The 20,575-nt window shown below is 40.4% G+C and overlaps 1 protein-coding gene across 5 annotated transcripts in view; it reads left to right on the forward strand.

The window, feature by feature from the left end:
- The window catches only part of acaca (acetyl-CoA carboxylase alpha), a 266,819-nt gene that overhangs the window by 106,154 nt on the left and 140,090 nt on the right, over nucleotides 1–20,575 (forward strand). For all 5 annotated transcript variants that reach the window (XR_011348882.1, XR_011348881.1, XM_069911758.1 and 2 more), the window contains 5 exons: nucleotides 1,439–1,546; nucleotides 8,180–8,236; nucleotides 10,159–10,203; nucleotides 13,640–13,681; nucleotides 20,261–20,476. Coding sequence is in view for 3 of the 5 variants with exons in the window: in XM_069911758.1 (XP_069767859.1) it covers nucleotides 1,439–1,546; nucleotides 8,180–8,236; nucleotides 10,159–10,203; nucleotides 13,640–13,681; nucleotides 20,261–20,476 (468 nt within the window). In the remaining 2 variants the exon portion in view is untranslated. The remainder of the gene's footprint in view (nucleotides 1–1,438; nucleotides 1,547–8,179; nucleotides 8,237–10,158; nucleotides 10,204–13,639; nucleotides 13,682–20,260; nucleotides 20,477–20,575) is intronic.

Raw genomic sequence — 20,575 nt, forward strand, 5'->3', positions numbered from 1 at the left:
AGTGGGCTCCTGCAGCCCCTTATACACTAACTTGCTCGGTCGAATGGCGACTGGTTAATTTAAGGACACTCCCGCCCCTTCGTTGACGTGGTGAGTAACATGTCACGCACTCACCTTGTTGCCAGAGGCCCCGCAGGGAATTACCTTTGTTGCCCTCCAAAAGATAAGTGTCCAGGGCGGGCGTGGAATTGGGGTGGGCCGGGGTAGGAACGTGGTGTTGGGTTCGAGGTGTGGGAGGATGCTGTCTGGCAAGCAGGGAGTGGAGTGTCCTGTCAGGGGAGTGCAGTTGGGGCAAGAGCAATGGCTGTCCTTATTACCCATATTCCCCCATGCTGCTGAAATCACTCTGGTGGAGGTGGGGGGGGGGGGGGGAATTATGGATAAGGAAGACAGCCTTTGCACACAAGTGCTGATGTCATTTTCTACCCAGCCAGCCATCGATAGCTTACAAATTGACTAGCAGCAGCTACATGGTGTGTGTACACACCTGAGGTGATTTACCTACCCATGCAGTTTTTAAAAAAATCTACCCACCAATTGGCCTGTACACAAACAACCTGCCAAATTGGCAGGTTAAACTCATGTGTCAATCCAATTTGTAAACCCCTAATAGCTTTCCACTTCTTCCAACCCTTCCCACATTCATTCCCGGGAAAGTTTTAGTCTGAATGGTGTGATTTTGAACTTGAGCCTTAGTTTGTAAACTTTATCACCTGGATAGGAAGTGTCCTGCAATGAAACAAAAATGGGGTCGGAGATTTATATACAAAGGACATTGAAGAATAAGAACAACTGACTAATTTTGGTGATTACTTCATATTGGTCATGTCGAAATTGGTGGGTAAATATGAGTTTCCTTGAAAGTTCTCATGAAGAAGCACAAAGGAAAATCTTCTGAAATCACTGGGTACATTTAAAATCTAATTGCTTGTTGTTGAAATAAATTGAAAGCTTTTCCTAGCTGCACTGCACGTCTGAAAGTTTCGAGCAGCTGAAGCTCCTACCACTGTTCATGTGACTTAAATTTTGTGCCAGGCATTTATTCTCCACAGGCATTTGGTACTTTCAATGTGTGATTTATTTTTCATTGCATAAAGCCAAAGATTCTCCAAATTAGTTAAATGACACATGAGCCATAGACTCTTTTCAATGCCAGTTTCATGGCCTCTTTTGAATCCTGCTCATTATTTCCCTGATTTTTGGGATTGAAGTCCTCAGTTTTATACATGCCAAGCAGCAGTTTGGGGTTTGTCAATGAGTTGTGTTCAAAAATCCAGAAGTTTGAATCCACAAAAGACTCCCCATATCAGAAAGAATCAGTGATGCAATCATTTCAATTATAATGGGCGCTTGAAATGCACTTTCTGTGACACTGAGACTTTGAGAATTTTGTTAATCCACAGCAGTGTCTAAATCTGTGTCTCTTGCAAATTTGCAGAGTCTGAGAGATGAACCGATTCATATCCTCAACGTGGCTATAAAGATTGACAATGACACTGATGATGAAGGCCTCGTGACAATGTTTGGGGAGTTCATGCACTCCATGGTGAGAACACATTCACAATAGTTAATATTTTTCTCTAACGGGATTATTATCTATTCCATGCTCCCGCTGTTGTCTTTAGAAAATGAAGCGGTAGCTAATCCCACCACCAACGTTTGATGACATCTTGATAATTTGTTGTAAATACATAATCAGGTGTTGTGCTGTACTTACTAAGCCACCAAGGTTGCAGGATCGATAACAGAACTCAAGTTTGGCCTAACTCATTTAGTTTCAGTTCCTATAGGTATGGAAAGAAATAAATTCACAAAGACCCATGCCATCATTTGATTGAAACCACTGAAAAATGGGTAAATGTTCAAATCAGTATCTTCCCAGTGGTCACATCGCTTGAATTGTTCATCTGACCTCTGAGAAAGATGATGGATGCATGAGCGAGGGAAGTGCTTTATAAACCATACCAATATTTTAAAGAGCATGAAAATCGAAATGAAAGTTAGATCCAAAGAACACTACACCACAGTCTATGCTGAATTATTTATTCTGCCTACTGTATTTTTATGCATATACCATGCATGTTACAAACCAGGTATCCCTCACACGTTAACATCCCTAACATCGAAGTACTCGAGATGGCAGAGGCCGACAGCATCGAGTCCACGCTGCTGAAGATCCAGCTGCGCTGTTTGGGACACGTCTCCAGAATGGAGGACCATCGCCTTCCCAAGATGGTGTTATATGGCGAGCTCTCCACTGGCCACCATGACAGAGGTGTACCAAAGAAGAGGTACAAGGACTGCCTAAAGAAATCTCTTGGTGCCTGCCACATTGACCACCGCCAGTGGGCTGATATCGCCTCCAACTGTGCATCTTGGCGCCTCACAGTTCGGCGGGCAGCAATCTCCTTGGAAGAAGACCGCAGAGCCCACCTCACTGACAAAAGACAAAGGAGGAAAAACCCAACCCCAACCCACCAATTTTCCCCTGCAACCGCTGCAACTGTGTCTGCCTGTCCCGCATCGGACTTGTCAGCCACAAATGAGCCTGCAGCTGACGTGGACATTTACCCCCTCCATAAATCTTCGTCCGCGAAGCCAAGCCAAAGAAGTATGAGAATATTTTTACATGTTGAAAGAGTGGGCACAATTAATAGCAGGCGTGGAAAAGTCAAACCAGCAATTTCTAGTGAGCGTGGGAATATTAGCGAGTGGGAATATAATAGCAGTATTGAAAGAACTCACACAATTAATAGCGGCCGTGGAAAATACGCAATTTATAGCAAGTGTGGGAATATTATAGCGAGCGTGAGAATGTAATAGCGGAAATGAAAGAATGGGCACAATTTATAGTGGGAGTGGGAAATTTTGATCTTGGTAATATCTCTTTGTACTGAATGCCATGCCCTTCCTCTAAACAGGACATTCTGGCGAGGGCACTGCACCTGAGGGAGGAGATTAACATATCAAGTTCCTCTGATTTGAAACATTAGCATTAAAATCCTGCCTAACTGAAGCCTGTATTTGATCTATTTAATTGATTCCTCTCCAAAGCTTGTTAATGCGTGGCAGCAGGATGTCATCTATATAATGGGCGATTGAAACATCTGGGGGGAAGTTGATTGGGTGTTTATTGCAGGAGATTAACTGTGGCAGATCAGTATCTGGTATGTGCTTTGTCTTGTGTCCTATTTAAATACAAATTGCTTTTGCCAGTCGGAATTTAGAATACTACATCCGCGCGGTATATGGTTGTGCATGTTATGCAAAAATATTTTTACACAATTTATGATTTTCTGTGCATTATATACATGTGCACATTATAGGAGCGAAAATGCAGTACTCACATTGACCTGCACCAGAACCATATGTCTCTGTACCCCTAAAACTGCATCCACTGCCTCCATTGACAGCACACCCTCTCTCACATAGTACATGATGAAGTGAAGTGATAACTAAAATAATTAATTGATGGTAAATGAGATTTCAGATCTATTTTCTAAACTTGGTACGTTCAACGTGTAGGATCAAAGGATCATGGTGAACATTTAGTAGTGGGGTAAACTTATGTTTTGGAACTTGGAGTTTAACATTTGTTATTGTCTCTTGAAAGGGCAGGAGTTTTGATCTTGTTCCATGGGAGGGGGTGGGAAATCCTGTGTCACTATTATGTGACAATTTGAGATTATACTAAGTGTGCAAAGAATCAAGTATGTTGCAGGCCATTTAATCTTTAGATATATATGTATTTACACAAGGAATTAGTAGGGCTGAAAGGGGATATAGAATGTCCTTGGTAAATTGGATTAGGGAGAATCCCAGGCATTAACTATTAGGAGTAAGAGGGTAGCTAGGGAAAGGGTATATCTGTTAGAGGAGAAAGGAGAACATTTGTGTGTGAAACCAGAGGAAATGGGTGAAGTTTTTGATTAGTACTTTGCATTGGTATTCAGCAGGGAGAAGGACATGGATGATTGTGAGAATGAGGTGGGGGGGGGTGGTGGATTTTGTAATTTCAAGACATATTAATATTAAGAAGGAAGAAATATTGGATCTCCTGGAAAAGTGTTTAAGTGGATATATCCCCAATGCCTGATGGAATCTGAGGGTGGCAAGGGACCAAGAGGGAAGACTGTAGGTGCCTTAACAATAATCCTGGTATCTTTTTTATTCATATGCGAGGTCCCAAAGGATTGGAGATAATTCATTGTTCTTCCTTTCTTCAAACAGGGCAACAGGGATAATCCAGGAAAATGTGCATCAGTGCGCTTTCCTCCAGTGATAGGGAAATTATTGAGGATAGGATTTACTCGCATTTGAAAAAGACTGGTTTATTAGGGGATAGGCAGCGTGGCTTTGTGCCGGGGTGATCCTGTCCTCATAAACTTGATTGAGTTTTGTGGAGAAGGTGACAAAGATAATTAATTAGGGTAGAGCAGTGGATGTTGTCTAAGAATTTGATGTGGTCCCTCTTGGTATGCTGATGCAGAAGGTTGTTGAAAGATATGACAGGAATGAATGAATGTTGTTATGTGTACAAACATACAGGGAGAAGCTCTGATCATAGCTCATTTGGATGGAAAAATGAGAGCTTCACTTTGGGAGGTCAGATGCAAGGGAAAAGGACACAATAAATGACAGGACCTTTAGGAGCACAGGTGTGCAGAGGAATCATGTGATACAAGTGCAGAGCTCCCTGAAAATGGCACCACAGGGTGATAGCATGGTAAAGGAGATGTATGGCATGCTTACCTTCAATCAGGGCACTGAGTATAAAAGTTGGCAAGTCACATTGAAGCTGTGTAAAGCATTAGTCAAGGTACATTTAGAGTATTGTGTGCATACTATAGGAAGAGTGAGGAGCCTTTAGAGAAGGTGCAGAATTTCACCAGGTTTGGGCTTGGATTGGGGAGCATTAGCTACTAGGAGAGATTTGGCACATTTGGATTGTTTTCTCTGGAGTACCGGAGAGATGTATACAAAGTAGTACAATCGATAAAATGGATAAACATTTTTTCCAGAGTGGTCCCGTCAAATACAGGAGAGCATCAGCTCAAGGTGAGATCGGGAATATTTAAAGGAGATTTGCACGGCAATTTTTTTGTGTGTATACAGAATGCGATAGGTTGGTGAAAAGTGTTGCCGGTGGGGAGGTAGAAGCAGATAGGGTAGTAATCATCAAGAGTTATTTAGACAGACTGGCAGGGAATAGAAGGGTACAGGCCTTGTGTGGGCAAACGGGATTTGTTGGTTAGAATGAGAGGCTTGTTTTTTCGTTCTGAATGTGAGAGGAAAAAATGTATGCTGAACCTGGTTATGAACTGAAGCTCTCTTCTCGTACGCATGGAGAATCTGATGGGGCACAAGGAAAATAACTTGCAGGACCGCAGGGAATGTTACAAACTTGTTTTCTGTATGAAGAACTACTATGGATCCAATGATGTGAATGGGCAAGATGTCTGAGATTCTTGGATGAATATTTACAGCTGGAGAGTGTCTTATTGGGCAATCTCAAGTGTGCGACAGCTGGTGCCATATAATCAGTTCTTTTTTTTTGACGAAGTGAATTTGAGTTTGGATGACATTTTGCATGATTAGGTCATTTATGTTACATGAAAACAAACTTCGCTCTGGATTTATGACCTGTCATTGACCAAGAAATAAATAAAAAAGGTTCTCAGTTGAAAAATAGTATCAATGTTCTAGAACAAAATGCTAATTAATCACTGTATATTATTAATAGGAGGCTTATAAGAGGTTTCAGTACAAAAAACAAAGGATATGATGCCAAAGTGTTTATATTTTACTCAGCTAATGTTTCAAAATGTTCATATCCTAACCAAGGCAAATTGAGAGTTCAAATTGGTTTGGGTAAAAAAAATAGTCTGGAAACTAAGAGTTGATATCTGGCTGAAAAGAATATAGCACAAGGTACAAAAAAATATATTATGAGGTAAAAGTAAGAGTTTTTAAGTTAGGTTTATTCATTCCAAACTTTCTTATTTCACAGTGCAATAGTCAAGTTTATTGTCATCTGATTGCACAAGTATAACCTGATGAAACAGCGTTATCCAGTCCTCGGTTCAAAGCATACAAACACACCACCAGACATAACGCACTTGCAGACAAAATTACATATGTAGGACCAGTATTCATAAAACACAAATAAATTAATATTGATTTGTGGATATGAGAGTCTTGGATGGTCATTGTGAGCGGTTCCTTTGATTGTTTAGCATTCTCACTGCCCGTGGGAAGAAGCTGTCCCTCAGCCTGGTGGTGCTGGCTCTGATCCTCCTGCATCTCTTTCCCGATGGGAGCAGCTGAAAGATGCTGTGCGTGAGATGGAAGGGGTCCTCAATGATTTTGTGCGTCCGCTTTAGACAATAATCCTGGTCGATCATGTTGATTGTTGGTGGGGGGTTCTGGGAGACTCCAGTGATCCTCTCTGCCACTCTTATGGACCTGTGGATTGACTTCTGATCGATTTCTCATATGTTCTGTCCTCTACATCTCTCATGAAGTGGTCTAACATACTGAATGTGTACAGATTCAATAAATGGCCTACTTTAATCTTTTAATCTTGGGTTAAATAGGCACAGAAAATCAATCTTATCATATTCAATAATTATTTAAAAATTGTTCATATATCTTTATCAGTTATTTTCTTTTTTGAGATTTTTTTGTTTATATATTTTCAAATCAACATGAAAACATGAAATTCATAAATTACATGAAAGAAACATGATCTTATCATTTGATGTTCATTTTGACCTTATCTGTTGTTTCCAACTATTTAAATGGTGCAGGGTACTTCAATAGCTGGCTTGAAATGAAAAGAGTTATGGAGCTTTTTTAAAGCAGTAAGCATGCTGTGAAGATTCGAGGGGTTGAAGTAGAAGAGGGATGAGGTTGAGAAAGATCCGGCAAAAAGGTCTAGGTCCTGAAGAATGGAGGGAGCTGCTGGCTCTCTGAGAAGGAGGAGAAAAATGCAGTCAGGTTATGGGGGTTGAGGATTTTGAAAGCCATCTCCTGAGATGGGCAACAAAAATTACCCTGGCCAACAAAGATTTGGCTTCCTGAACACTTTTGGGTATACTTGATAGATTTTTGGGCTGCTGATTACAAAAATCATCTTAAGACTTTCCTATCATATACTGTTTTTTAGATGTAACCTATTTGGTGATTTTTTTTTCTACATATTTTGTCTCCTAGTATATTGCCCACAAAGCAGGCTGTTTTGGTCAGTCCAAGCATGTACTGAGCGCAGGTGCTCTGCAAATGTCTTGGGCCTGGTCATGCTTAGTCAGGATAGATGCAGTCAGGCTATAAAAGCATTTCTCATATACATATGCTGTGCATTACATTTATATAAATGGAACACGTTGATGCACATGTTCTTTGGGCAATAGCATTGAGAGTGTACTTAACAATAGCATTTATTGTGTTCAGGAAGATTCAATATCAGTCAACATCACAACAGCTGCAATATATTCGGTTACATTTATAGCGAATAGACACTTAATACTCACTTCAATGAAAGTTAATTTAATGTTTCTCCATCTTCCTACACGATATAGAAAATCTGAAATTGTCTTTGTGTTCAGCTTGAAGTTGTCTATCATAATCTCCAATTTATTTTCAGGAAGCAAATATTTTGAAAAAAAATTTGTTGTCCACTGTTATTGGTGAATGGCTGAAGATATCAATATCAAATCTTTTGAGTGAATTTGAGTTGTTTTCTGCAAGGAATCCAGTCTGGCTAACTTTCTGCGGCTGCTTACATGAGGAAATTTGAGTATTAGTGTTGGCCATTGTTTACAGTGAATAGGTGCAAGGATCCTGATGACTCTCCTATATTTTGTTTGGCTGCCTGTTTTCTCATGAGTGTGCCTGAGTGGACCACAGAAGCACTTGAACCCATCTTTGTTGTCACCCAACGTCCAAATACAAATGTTTTTCTACGGAAATTGGAAGTTGTGCGAAAGTGCACCTCACCCCTCCTTCCCGCTTGGTAATCTTACTAATTAAGTGATGTTTAAAGAATTGGATTGGGCATTTCGGCCTGTACTGTTTATTACCCCAAGTAGTGCTTTTACCCACTAAAATAAGAAAGTGAGTCTGTTGATAATTATCCACACTGTAAGGATGGCTGAGAAACTTTTATTTGTTTTTCCAGAGATCAATTCTGTTTGACCATGGCATTCGACGCCTGACTTTCCTTGTGGCACAGAAGGTATGGTTCCTATTCTCTCATTAAAATTATTCTCTTCTATCCCTAACAAATATAATCAATTGCATAATAGCTTGCATAGCAAATAGGAATATATTCAAAGTCTAATTTAATTGTTTAAACCCTTGGTCTATCGAATTTAGTGATTTCTTAATCCAAATCCATTTGTAATAATGGGATATAAATGTAGTCAATTCCATGTAATTTGCCTTAAAAGTGGCTCTGCCCTTTGTTTTCAATGTGCAAAGGCCGTTTTAATTGAAAGCAGAATACTCTTGGATTCCACGATGAAGGAAATGAAGTATGAGGGTGAAAAGAACCATAAAATTAGGTCAATATTTCAAATATTTTGATAAAATTCAACAAATTCACCTTTTCATTATTTTCCTATTAATGATGGTTCCTTCTGTGTCCATTTCTACTTCCACAAGGCTAACAACAAAAAGAATTTTTGAAAAATCAGGCACTGTTAAAGGACTCGTTTTCTTTCTCCTACAATCTCTGTCTCAAATTCGCTCTCCTTCCCATCATAATTTCATTTTTTTTCTTGTGATTTTACTTGCTCCATACTTCCTCACTCCCATCATAACTAAAAAGCTTCTTGTGAATCCCTACCCTCTGGTCATCTCTAATGTGGAAACACTCACTTTTCCTACTTGCGTGTGAGTTGGCTATTTCCAATGCCTGGATGAGGTCCTTACCCAGGAAGAGACATATAAGGCAATTGAACAACTGAAAAGTGGCAAAGCAGCAGGTATGGATGGAATCCCCCCCCAAAGGTCAGAAAGGCTGGCGGCAAAGCTCTGCATACCAAACTGCATGAATTTTTCATGATCTGCTGGGACCAAGGAAAGCTGGGACCAAGGAAAGCTGCCTCAGGACCTTCGTGATGCCATCATCATCACCCTGTACAAAAACAAAGGCGAGAAATCAGACTGCTCAAACTACAGGGGAATCACGCTGCTCTCCATTGCAGGCAAAATCTTCGCTAGAATTCTCCTTAATAGACTAATACCTAGCGTCACCAAAAATGTCCTCCCAGAATCACAGTGTGGCTTCGACTCTACAACACCTTCGTTGACCTCACCAAATCCTTCGACACCGTGAGCAGGAAACGGCTTTGGCAAATACTAGAGCGCCTCGGATGCCCCCCCAAATTCCTCAACATGGTTATCCAACTGCACGAAAACCAACAAGGTTGGGACAGATACAGCAATGAGCTCTCTGAACCCTTCTCCATTGACAACGGCGTGAAGCAAGGCTGCGTCCTCGCACCAACCCTCTTTACTATCTTCTTCAGCATGATGCTGAAACAAGCCATGAAAGACCTCAACAATGAAGACGCTGTTTACATCCGGTACCGCACAGATGGCAGTCTCTTCAATCTGAGGCGCCTGCAAGCTCACACCAAGACACAAGAGCAACTTGTCCGTGAACTACTCTTTGCAGACAATGCCGCTTTAGTTGCCCAATCAGAGCCGGCTCTCCAGCGCATGAAGTCCTGTTTTGCGGAAACTGCCGAAATGTTTGGCCTGGAAGTCAGCCTGAAGAAAACTGAGGTCCTCCATCAGTCAGCTCCCCACCATGACTACTATGACTAGATCTGTGTATTAAAAAAAAAAGTCTAAACTGCAGAAATACAGTACAGTAACAGGCCCTTTCAGCCCACAAGTCCATGTCACCCAATTGGCCTACAACCCCTGTACGTTTTGAAGGAAATCACTCACTGGCTGCTTGAAACCATTGGATTTCTAACGTCATCATATTTTGAAAATTAAACATTTTGTAGATTTATCAGATTTTAAAATTGAACAAGTGATGTTAAAATTGGGCTTTGTGGGACAGAACAACTTCTAGTATAATTGTCAATTGAGATTTGATTCTTCTACTAACACCCAGATCATGTCTTTCATTCTATTCCAAAGGATTTCCGGAAACAGTGCAATTACGAAGTGGATCGGAGATTCCATGTAAGTATCCAAGGACTGGTTTGTGTGACGTGTCCTTTTCTGTCTGATTATGAAAGAGAAATACTGGCTTGTGTATCATGAGGAACAGTAGCTATTGGAGGAAATTATGCCTGACTTTTAATCAGAATGCATATTTCTGCTGTTCCTGCCAGCTGTAAAAGATGTTGACTTGATGAGCTGTTGTTTGTGGGGCTAAGTATTAATGGACTTTTGTAACTAAACCATCAAAAATGGCCAAGGATTGATGTTTTTAAAAGTGAAATTTTAAAGTAAAGTATTGAGTTGCATAATGTGGGTGATAATGGCAAAGTCTACATTTATTGCACATCCCTAATTACTTCAAAAGGATGGTGAGCTTCTACAGTCCTTTTCGTGAAGTTGATCTCAGGATGCTGTTGGGAAGGGAGTTCCTGGGCTTAGATGCCACAGTGAAAGAATGGTGGCATATTTCCAAATTGTCATGTGTGTAACTGAAAGTTAAAAGCACAGTATATTCTTGATGAAATTCTTTGATGCAATAACTGAGATCGGTAACTCCTCTGAGCATTTTACAAGGGTGTCTCAGTGAGTTTTGAAATTGATGTCTTTGTCGTGGAGCTGATATCGGGTTCTGGTTATTCGGCATCAAACCAGTGTCTTTCCACCCCCTCCCACCCCCCTCAATGTTCAGATAATAGTCAGTTTCACCTGCTTTAGAGGGCCAGAAGGGCCTGGTACTCTGCTGTGTATCTAAATTTTTAAATGTAATCATGTGCAGAGCTACAGAGAGAAGTTTTCCTTGGCTTTGCCCTGCAAAGGGAAACAAAGAGTAATCAAGTTCTGATGTCATTATTAAAATAAGAAAGAGAAGCAATAGAGAGTCACCAAAGGGCTATGGATCTTGCCGCTGTCTCTGATCTCGTACCTGCAATAGCCGCTCCATTGTGTTATTCAACAGTGAAACTGAGCTTAAGGCCTGATATCCAGATCTCACCTCCTGAGCTCCAGGTTCCTAATCACTAAAGCATTAGGAAGCCATCAGCACCTGAGGTCCATCGGGAGGCATACTTGCCATCGCACCGACGTGAATCCTGGTTCTGATTCCTAGTTCCCAGAAGCCTTTAGCCTGGCGTGAGACCTTTGCCACTGAATCCAGGCTGGAACCAGTCATCGTAGCTGCATTTACTGGTTGCACTGGATCCACCATCCATATTATCCTTTAATGGTCCATGAAAAATCAGCATCTGATTTAATAGATTTAATTTTGTTGTTGTTGACTCAATAATTTCTTGTCCCTTTTTGCCAATACAAGAATAGCAGTGAATTTGTACTCTGCCATTCAAAGTTTAATTACCAAAATTGCAGTGTAATTTCTGGTCATGAAATTTCTTTGACTCCAGTCTCAACCGAGCTTTAAGCATTTTAAATACAAATTGTACCAGGAGTTTCAGAAGCTCCAGAATCATTCGTTCCAAGCAGTGCACAGTCTACTTCAGGCAGGTGTGGCCAAACGTTTCTGGTTGTAGACACATACAGAAAAATATTATGAGCCATAAAACCAAGCAGCATTAAAGCCTGGCAGTTTTTAACCAGTTGCACTGCAAGAAAACCTGTGTTTTAAAACCAGAAACCCCTGTGCTATCGAAAATTAATTTTCTCTCAAAATAACTATACGACACAACTGAACAGTATAACTATTGACGTTCCAGTAGTTTATTGATGTGCTCACATATTACAATAGGCACCTGCCCCTCTTTAATTTAAGTGAATCCAATAAAACTCTTTAAAACTCTCTTTCAACAAGCAGTGCAAAATAAAATGCTCAGGAAAGGGACAAAGCCGTCTCCAACATTCCTCCACAACTGTTAATAAATACAGTTCATGGCCCAAGTGTCCACATTATACAATGTGTAAGTTTGTAGATAGGCTATTAAAGTTAACAGATTCCTTGCAAATCAAACAAACACGCTTTCCCTTTATTTCTGTGGAAAAAGTATTCATTTTTCCACGGTGTCTGAAATTTTCAGCGCTCACTATTTTCCATCTTTTTACTTCGATCATGTTTAATCAACTGAGATAAACTTTTTTAAGTGAGGTAAATGTTTTTATCGACAAGTAACATTGCAATGGTTGGTCTGGTAATTGTTCAAAATGGCAGCGACATCTAGCATTGAAACTGAGAAGTGCAATATGCGCATAGTGCAATTTATTGTTGGAGACTATGTTCTAATGGGCCATACTCCATTAGATTTTTAAATTCGCCCTGGGTCACTTAAAAATGGGTATCGGGCTACATTTGGCCTGGGGGCCATAGTTTGGCCACCCCTTATTGAAGTTGTTATATTTCCCTTCAACCTATTTGCATTAAGGAGAATGTAAATTAGGCTTGATAAACCAGTTAAGTGTAAGTGACATGGAATCTTACAGTTCCAATTTCCAACTTGGAGGTTCATTCTTACTGGTTGAGAATTTGGCTTCTCTTAATTCCATTAAATTTAAATTGATTGCTAGTAGACTGTATTTGCAATTGCTTTAGTTTTTGGTGCACTTTTCTCATCAGCGAATGAAACAATCCACAGATATTGCACTTACTAATTTTATTTACTGTCTCTGTAATGAGCACCGCAGGGAAGTGGGCAGGGGGTGCATAGCTGGTCCAATAATTATGCAATCTCTCATCATATCAGCCATGCAATCTGATTATCAACGTAATAACAAGATAAAATTATTTATTTTCTTGCTCGTTTTCAAATTTTCCCGAGTTCCAGGGTGTCTTGAGCAGTTAAATTACGCACATTATTATGATTGTCTAAGTAATGGCTGACTGCTCTGCCACAGCAGGGACTAATGACCTTCATAGACACTGCAGGATATTCAGGTTCAATCTGATGTAAGTGGTGTCGACTTGGGCGAGTTGGGTAGTGAAGGGGGAGGGGGGTGGTGAGTGGGTTAAAAGAAAAGCCTTTTCCAAAACCAATATTAGGTAGTACTGATTTCAGTTTTTACGGAGCAGTACTTTTTTATATGGTGATAATATTTCTGTGGAAATTGGCATTATGGCCATTAAATATCTCACAGCCATTATCCCAACAATTGCATCAGCCAAGTTGTATTTTCAGATTAATAATGCCAGGTCTGTAGGGAGAAATAAACCACTAAAAGCTGCTTTTTTTTATTGTTCCGGAGGAAGAAAAACTATGTTAATGAATTTTTTTTATGGCTGCTGGAGTAATTTTTCTTTTTCCAGCAATGCCATCACCAGCCTGATCCAGTGAAGTTCTCTGGATGCTAAATGTGATTTATAATGGTTACTTTCAGGGATGAGTTCTCTTTTTAACACTATCTTCTTGAATGTCAACTTGTTGGGTACAAATGAAAGATTTGGTATTTTAAAGACTTTTTTCCCTCCTTCTCTTGCCCTTTTTTTCCCCTCCTTCTCTTGCCCTTTTCTCCACAGAGAGAATTCCCCAAGTTCTTCACTTTCCGGTCAAGAGACAAGGTAAGCAGAACTGGGACCATGTCCGATCTTGCTTTACAGGTGTTGGCTATTTGGTGCATTATGGTTTTTAAAGCTTATCCAGGTTATTCCTTGTCTCCACTCTTTCCATTGCAACATGTCCTATTAAAGTATTTATCCCATTTAGTTTTGTTTAATACTTGGTCTGATTCTATCTTCCTTTTTTAGACAGTGCATTGCAGGACACACTGAGCTATTGGGTTTCATGTCACCTAAATGTACATCTCAGCTTCTACCTAGATCTTTTACATAAGCAATCAAAAAGCACAAATAGCATGCACTTTAATTTTTCTGCGAGTGCATGTGTTTTCTGATGGTCGTTCTACAGTCTATGATATCCTTGGGATAGACTGAAGAAAACCATAGTTTGTCTTTAGACACTTGGGGTGTCATCTCTACCACAAAAGGTAGAGATTTGAGGCCCCGAATTCTGCAAGAAATCATATTGGCAAGACTTGATCGACAATTTTGCAGCATAGTGAAGCACTTGGTTTTACTTCAACATCAGATTATCTTTGTTGTTTCCTATTTAGATTTAATGGCTGCATGCAGTATTTTAAAAGCTACCACAAAACTTCTTCCTCGACTCCCTGGCTTAAAAAGAAACAAATGCTTTGTGATGTTGCCATTGATGTATTTCTCATTTCATGTTTCATTTCAACACCTCTATTGGGGTGAAGATGTACAGGGTGTGATTGAAAACAATGGTGGTTGAGGCAAAGCAAGATGAATAATTCGGTGCTAGAGACACAAGAGGTGAGGTAGGATGTGCGGTGAGAGATTTTTATGAATCAAACAAGAATATTACAGAACAATTGCAGGGCAATCAGAATTGTAGGATATTTCTGTGACATGAATAGCATGGTGGAGAGAACATGATGTGAAATAACCATTATTTGAAAATGTGTCATTTGTAAACACATTGATGAATTGTAAAGTTCGAATATAGAGCAATGGGAAAAGATAAATCTTGGAGAATTCCATGAATCTAGATTTGAGTTGATGAGATATAATGTCCTGGCATTAAAAGAAACTCTATCAAATGGCACAGTGGGGTGTACAAGGGCAATTGAGAAATAGATTTTGCTGTATTAAGGCTTGTGCATTAAGCTCAGCTTTGTAAATAAATTATGAGGTGCAAACTTTATCCACTGTGTTCATGCTGTTAGTTTTAGTGTAGAATTAATGAAAAGAGTTTGCAGCAACGTAAAACCTTTATTTAAAATGGGTCATCCAAAGGGTGAAGTGTATTAACTTGGATCCATGACTGCTTCTTCCATTGACTTAATTGTTGTCAGTGAATTGCTTTTGAATCTTAATGATATTGAGGTTTTAGAAATCTTTAATGTTTATTAGAGTTTAAAAACACTTTGATCAGAACAAATAATTTTGGGTTAAGCAAAGTGAGAGTTTGCATTGATACAAAGGAATGCCATAATTTAAATATTCTGAGGGGGAGGGGGTGGGTTCGTGATTTTTTTTCCATCAACACCATGTGTGGTGTGCTTGGGCGATAATTTACGCTCCACCATAGGCCACAAGCTTCACTGCTGTTGAGCAGACCGTGAATTTTGTGGCAATTCTGAGGACTTGCTCCTTGTGTACACTTTTTCTGTGAGACTGCCAGCGCACTGAAGGCAGTGATAAATTTCGTCATTGCCTAAATTTTTCTGAGAAGTGGCTCCCATTTTCCAGGGTAATCGCCTGCTTAATTGCTTTGAGAAAATTGTAATGAGCCACCTTCTTAAATTGCTTCTGTCCTTCCAATAAAGGCTGTATGTTTGGGTAAAGCAATCCAGGATCTACAACCAACTAGAGGTGAAGGAATTACAATCATTTCCAATGAAAAGTTATGCAATTTGGAGGGAACCTGAAAGAAGTGATGTTCCGTTTTGTTTCATGGTGGTGAATGTTACAGATTTGAGAATTGCTGTTGGAATAGCCTGGATGAATGAATGCAGGGCTGTTTCTAAATTGCATTCCTTGCAGTTTGGCTAGGAAGGGTTTTAAAATTTAGGATGGTAGATGGAGGGCTAAACAAAAAAAATATTATTGTTGATGTCAAATTGTTGGAGTTGTGTTCATCCAAGCAAGTGGTCATTATTCCATCATGTGACAGCTGCCTTGCAGATGGTGAAAAGTAATTGGGGTGTCAGGAGGTGACTCATTTTCAACAGGGCAGCCAGCCTCTAACCCTCTCTTGTAGCAGTGGTGTTAGGACCCCATTGAGCTTTTATTGTTGCTGATGAGGGATTTGGTGAAAAAGCAATGCCATGGTTAGATTCTTAATTGATACATAGTTTGAATCTTACTTAGTATGTTTCCCCTCATTCAAAGTTCCATGAACCGAAATGTTCCAATAACTGAATTTCTTTTTGTGCCGCTGACATGACGTCACAAGTTGGAAAAAAAATTATCACTTTCCTTGTTCGTGTGTGGCTCTGATGGTCTGTTGGCACCAGTTTGGTCACAAGAGAGCTCAGAACCAGTCGGGAAGACAGACATTGAATGTCTGGAAGTCAGCTCAGACTGGAATCTCGAGGCATCAGTGAGTGACTGGAGGAAGTCAGCGGGTCAGACAGCACATGGGGAGAAATTAGAATGCCAATTGTCCTCATTTCAGGTAACTCCCTCCCCTCGCTTTCCATTTCTTCTTGACCCTCAGCTGTACTTGGTTTACAAACTGCGTGCCGCTAGCTCTCAGCCACAAGTGGTCGGAAGAATCCTTTGTCCTAGCAACTGTAAGGTAAAACATCATGAGATGGGAATGTGTAAGGAGTTACCCTGTACAGGGCTGTAACAAGATGTGAATGCATCCTTGTACTTACAAGATAAGAGAGACATTGATGGATTGAGAGGCAGGAAGCTAGCAGGGAAAGGATAGCAACAGTTTTAGTCATTGGACAAGTAATGATATGATGATGTTCTAAGCATGTATCCAAGGGTATAAAAAATCACCATTTTGCTGATAACGGCAGAATGCATTCTCCGACTAACATGGTTAGTTGCAAGTGTTACAATCCGGTAATAAAGAACAAAGAACCCTGATTTCGACTCAGTCTGGTGTTTGTCTCACTCATTCATGAACAAAGCAGACCTAACACAACATCAAGGAGAACGGCCTCCCAGGCAGGAACGGAGACCTCGGGCTCCCAGGCAGGAGCGGGGACTGGCAGCGGTGGGGAGGTATCAGTGATGGCTGATGCTACTGTGCTGTTTTTGGTTTTTTTTCCATTGACTGAATGAAACTAATAACCAAAAACTGTTTGGTCCCAAGCTTTTTGGATATGGGGAAATGCACTTCATTGTCCATTTAATGAATGTACAATCCTGAACGTTGCACCCTGGCTTGCACTACTTCATTTTACTATTGAGGATTCACAAATGGAATCGAAACTTGTGCCATCATCAGCGAATATCCCAACACCTGTAAGCAATCTTCCTTGGACAAGGTTCCATTCAGACAAGTGAAGCATTTTTGTCTTGATGCTCATTGACTTCAGTTTTGAGTGGTGCCAAACTTGATCAAATGCTCCCTTCATGTCAAGGACAGTCAATCTCATCTCACTTCTGATTTGAACCAGGGCTGTGTGCTGAGTGGTTTCTGGGAAACTCAAAGTGGGAGGCTGGTGAGTAGTTTATTGATGAGTAGGTGCCATTTGATAGCACCTTCCATCATTTTGTCACTGTTTGACAGTCAGCTAGCTGATTGGCATTAATTTGCTGGGCATGGTTTTTCTTGCATTTTTGTGGACGGGGGGTACCTTTGCAATTTTCTGTGTTGTTGATATGCAAGTGTTGTAATTTTACTTTTGGGATAGCTTTGTTCGAGGCATGGCTAGGTTTGGAGTGCAAGTTTTCATATCATTGCCTGAATGTTGACTGGTTTTGCGTTCAAGTTTATAGCTGTCAGCTGATCTCGAATTAATGTGGGGTGAATCTTTTGGCTGAACTGGCTTCTCTGGTTGCAGAGCATTTAAGCGGAATTTGATCATTTGGTTGGCATGTGGCTGAATGCAGTCTTGTCTTCTGAGTTCGCTTGCTGGGCTCTGCCATCATTTGAGAAAAAAGCATATTGCAATCCTTTCCTCTTATTAGCTGCTCAATTGTTCAGCACCATTCATGACGAGATGTGACAGGACTGCAGAGCTGTAAACTGGTCTGGTGATAATGGGATCACTTAGTTCTGTTTATACTGCTTATCTTGCACTCAATGCTGAATTATACCTTCATTAGGTTGATGATGAGAGTTTGTTGTTCTAGAGATAAATACATTGTACAGGTGCAATGAACTTCATGCTTGCTGTAGGTATGCAAAGCACATTAAGTATTAACAAAAAAAAATCAACGCTGAAATGATGGAGTGCAAGAGATGTGCTGTTTTAATTGTGCACCTAAGTGATCAATTTTACATCACTCAAAACTGGAAGTCAATGGGCATCAATTGTCAAATGACACCTTGTGCAAGGAAGATTGCTTGTCGCTTGTGGTGTGGCTCCCAGCATCCTCCCTGTCCCTTTCACCGATCAGGGTTGATTTCTCCAGCTTTGTTGGAATATTATGGAACAGGCCCTTTGGCCCAACTTGTCCATGTTACCCAGTTGTCAATCAGGGTTCGTCTTATTTGATTGCATTGGGTCCATATAAACCCTTTCTATTGAATGGTAGAATGAGGTATATAATGAGTTGTACAGTATGGTAGTGCACTGCTGTTGTTTCTGATGGCTGACAAAACCTAGTGGATGCATAGTTCTAAGCTGCCAGATCTCCTTTGGTTTTTATTTCATTCAGTATGATGGGAGTAATACACCACTTGATGGACATTGCCCTCGATAAGTAGACAGAAGTTTGATTCCACAGGCAGAGATGTGATGGTTGCTTGAACCAGCGCTTTCATGGAACAGATATATTGCAGTAGATGATTGGTGAGGTCTAGGTCAACTATTCCTCAAATTGACTTGCTGATTACATGTCTGAAATTTCAGGACTCTGCTAGCTCTACAAGCCACTCTCAGAGATGGAGAGTGTCTTCCTCCACCATAGTCCATTCTGTGCTCTTGCAGGGCTTCTTGCATTGTTTAACTTGGTAGAGGACTGAATTGAGGGCTGATGTTGGGGGACAATAGATGGTAATTGAGATTCGGTTTGATCCATGAACCTGTCAGTGGAAAAGGACCCACTCAATTATTTATATAGATAATCTGATGTCTCTAAGTATCATGCACTGAATGCGGCAATGTTTGGTTGTTGCTCTACTAATCTGTGCAATGCTTCCTGTGGGAAGGTCAAGATAGCTGAGAACCTCATTGTTATTTTAGAATTTGATGTCCAGGTCAATACCAGATGTTCTTTCCATTTCATCTACCTTCAGTTTTAAAGGAGTAGTCATGATGTAGCTAAATGGCTTGCTGGACCATTTCAGAGAGCATTTTAGAGCCAACCAAACTTTATAGATCTGGTGTTGCATCAGGACCAGGCATGGTAAGGTTTGCAGATGTCCTTACCTGAAGCACGTAGATGGTGTTTTTTTTTTAAGATGGTCTGGTTGTTTTCTAGTCATCGTTATTCAGATTTGTTTTTCTTCTGAAACGTTGAGGTTATTTTTTAATTTGCATTTAAATTGGTATCTGAACTTTGTCTCTGAAATGTTATTTCAGGCCTCTGGGTTATTAGTTCAGTAACTGAACAAGTGCGCCATCATCAACAACTGTGCTGTGATCCAAATTACAGATATGTCTAACTTTCACCAACGTACTCACTTTTTTCAGTAATTCTTTTGCTTTATTACATCAGGTAACTAAGTAAATACCCTCTCATTTTGTTTACCCTGTTTCAACAAGGTGATTCAGAATGAATTTAACTGCTTTAGAATTAGAATCAGAATTTATTGTCATGAACACATCACAAAATTTGTTTTGTAGCAGTGTCACAGGGCAAATGCTGCTATAAAATTACATATAAAATAAATAAATTCGAGCGAAAATTAGAGAAAATGAGGACATGTCTGGTTCATTGTCCATTCAGAAATCTGATGACAGAGAGGAAGAAGCTATCCTTGTGCAGTTGTGTGTTTGTCCCTGGACACCTGTACCTTGTCTTTGCTGGTAGAAGAGTGAAGAGGGCATGGCCTGGGTGGTGAAGGTCCTTGAGGATAGAGGCTGTTTTCTTCAGACATTGCCTCTTGTAAATGTCCTCGGATTGGAAATTGATGCCGCCATGATGTTGCAGGCCGAGTTTACAACTCTCTATAGTTTTTTTTCCTGTCCTGTGCCTCAGCAGCTTCATACTAGTCAGTGATGTAACCAATCAAAATGTTCTCCAGGGTACACCCAACCTCAAACTGCTCTCAGTATAACCACTGGTGAGCTTTCTTTGTGATTACATCGACATAGAGGCCCCAGGACAGATCCTCAGAAATGTTGACACCCAGGAACTTGAAGTGGTTCTGTCTGTATACTCTTGCCCATTCTCTCATACAACTCAATTACAGTCATTTGAAAGTGTTGTACTGGTTGGGTTTTGCTTTGTGGCTGTATTGCACATCATTTTTTTTCTTTCCAGTTTCAGGAGGACCGGATTTACCGCCACCTGGAGCCTGCCTTGGCTTTCCAACTGGAACTCAATAGAATGCGGAATTTTGACCTAACTGCAATGCCATGTGCCAATCACAAAATGCACCTCTATTTAGGTGCTGCAAAAGTGGAGGCAGGAATTGAGGTTACAGACTACAGATTCTTTGTACGAGCCATTATTCGTCACTCGGACTTGGTCACCAAGGTGAGTCGGACAAGAGCAACAACCGGTGGAACACTCCTGCAATCAGTAATGGAAACGTGACTTTGAACTAAAGGGAAAGGCTATAATTGGAGACGGTTG

The sequence above is a fragment of the Narcine bancroftii genome, chromosome 14 (genome assembly GCF_036971445.1).
Source record: "Narcine bancroftii isolate sNarBan1 chromosome 14, sNarBan1.hap1, whole genome shotgun sequence".
Lineage (NCBI taxonomy): Eukaryota > Metazoa > Chordata > Chondrichthyes > Torpediniformes > Narcinidae > Narcine > Narcine bancroftii.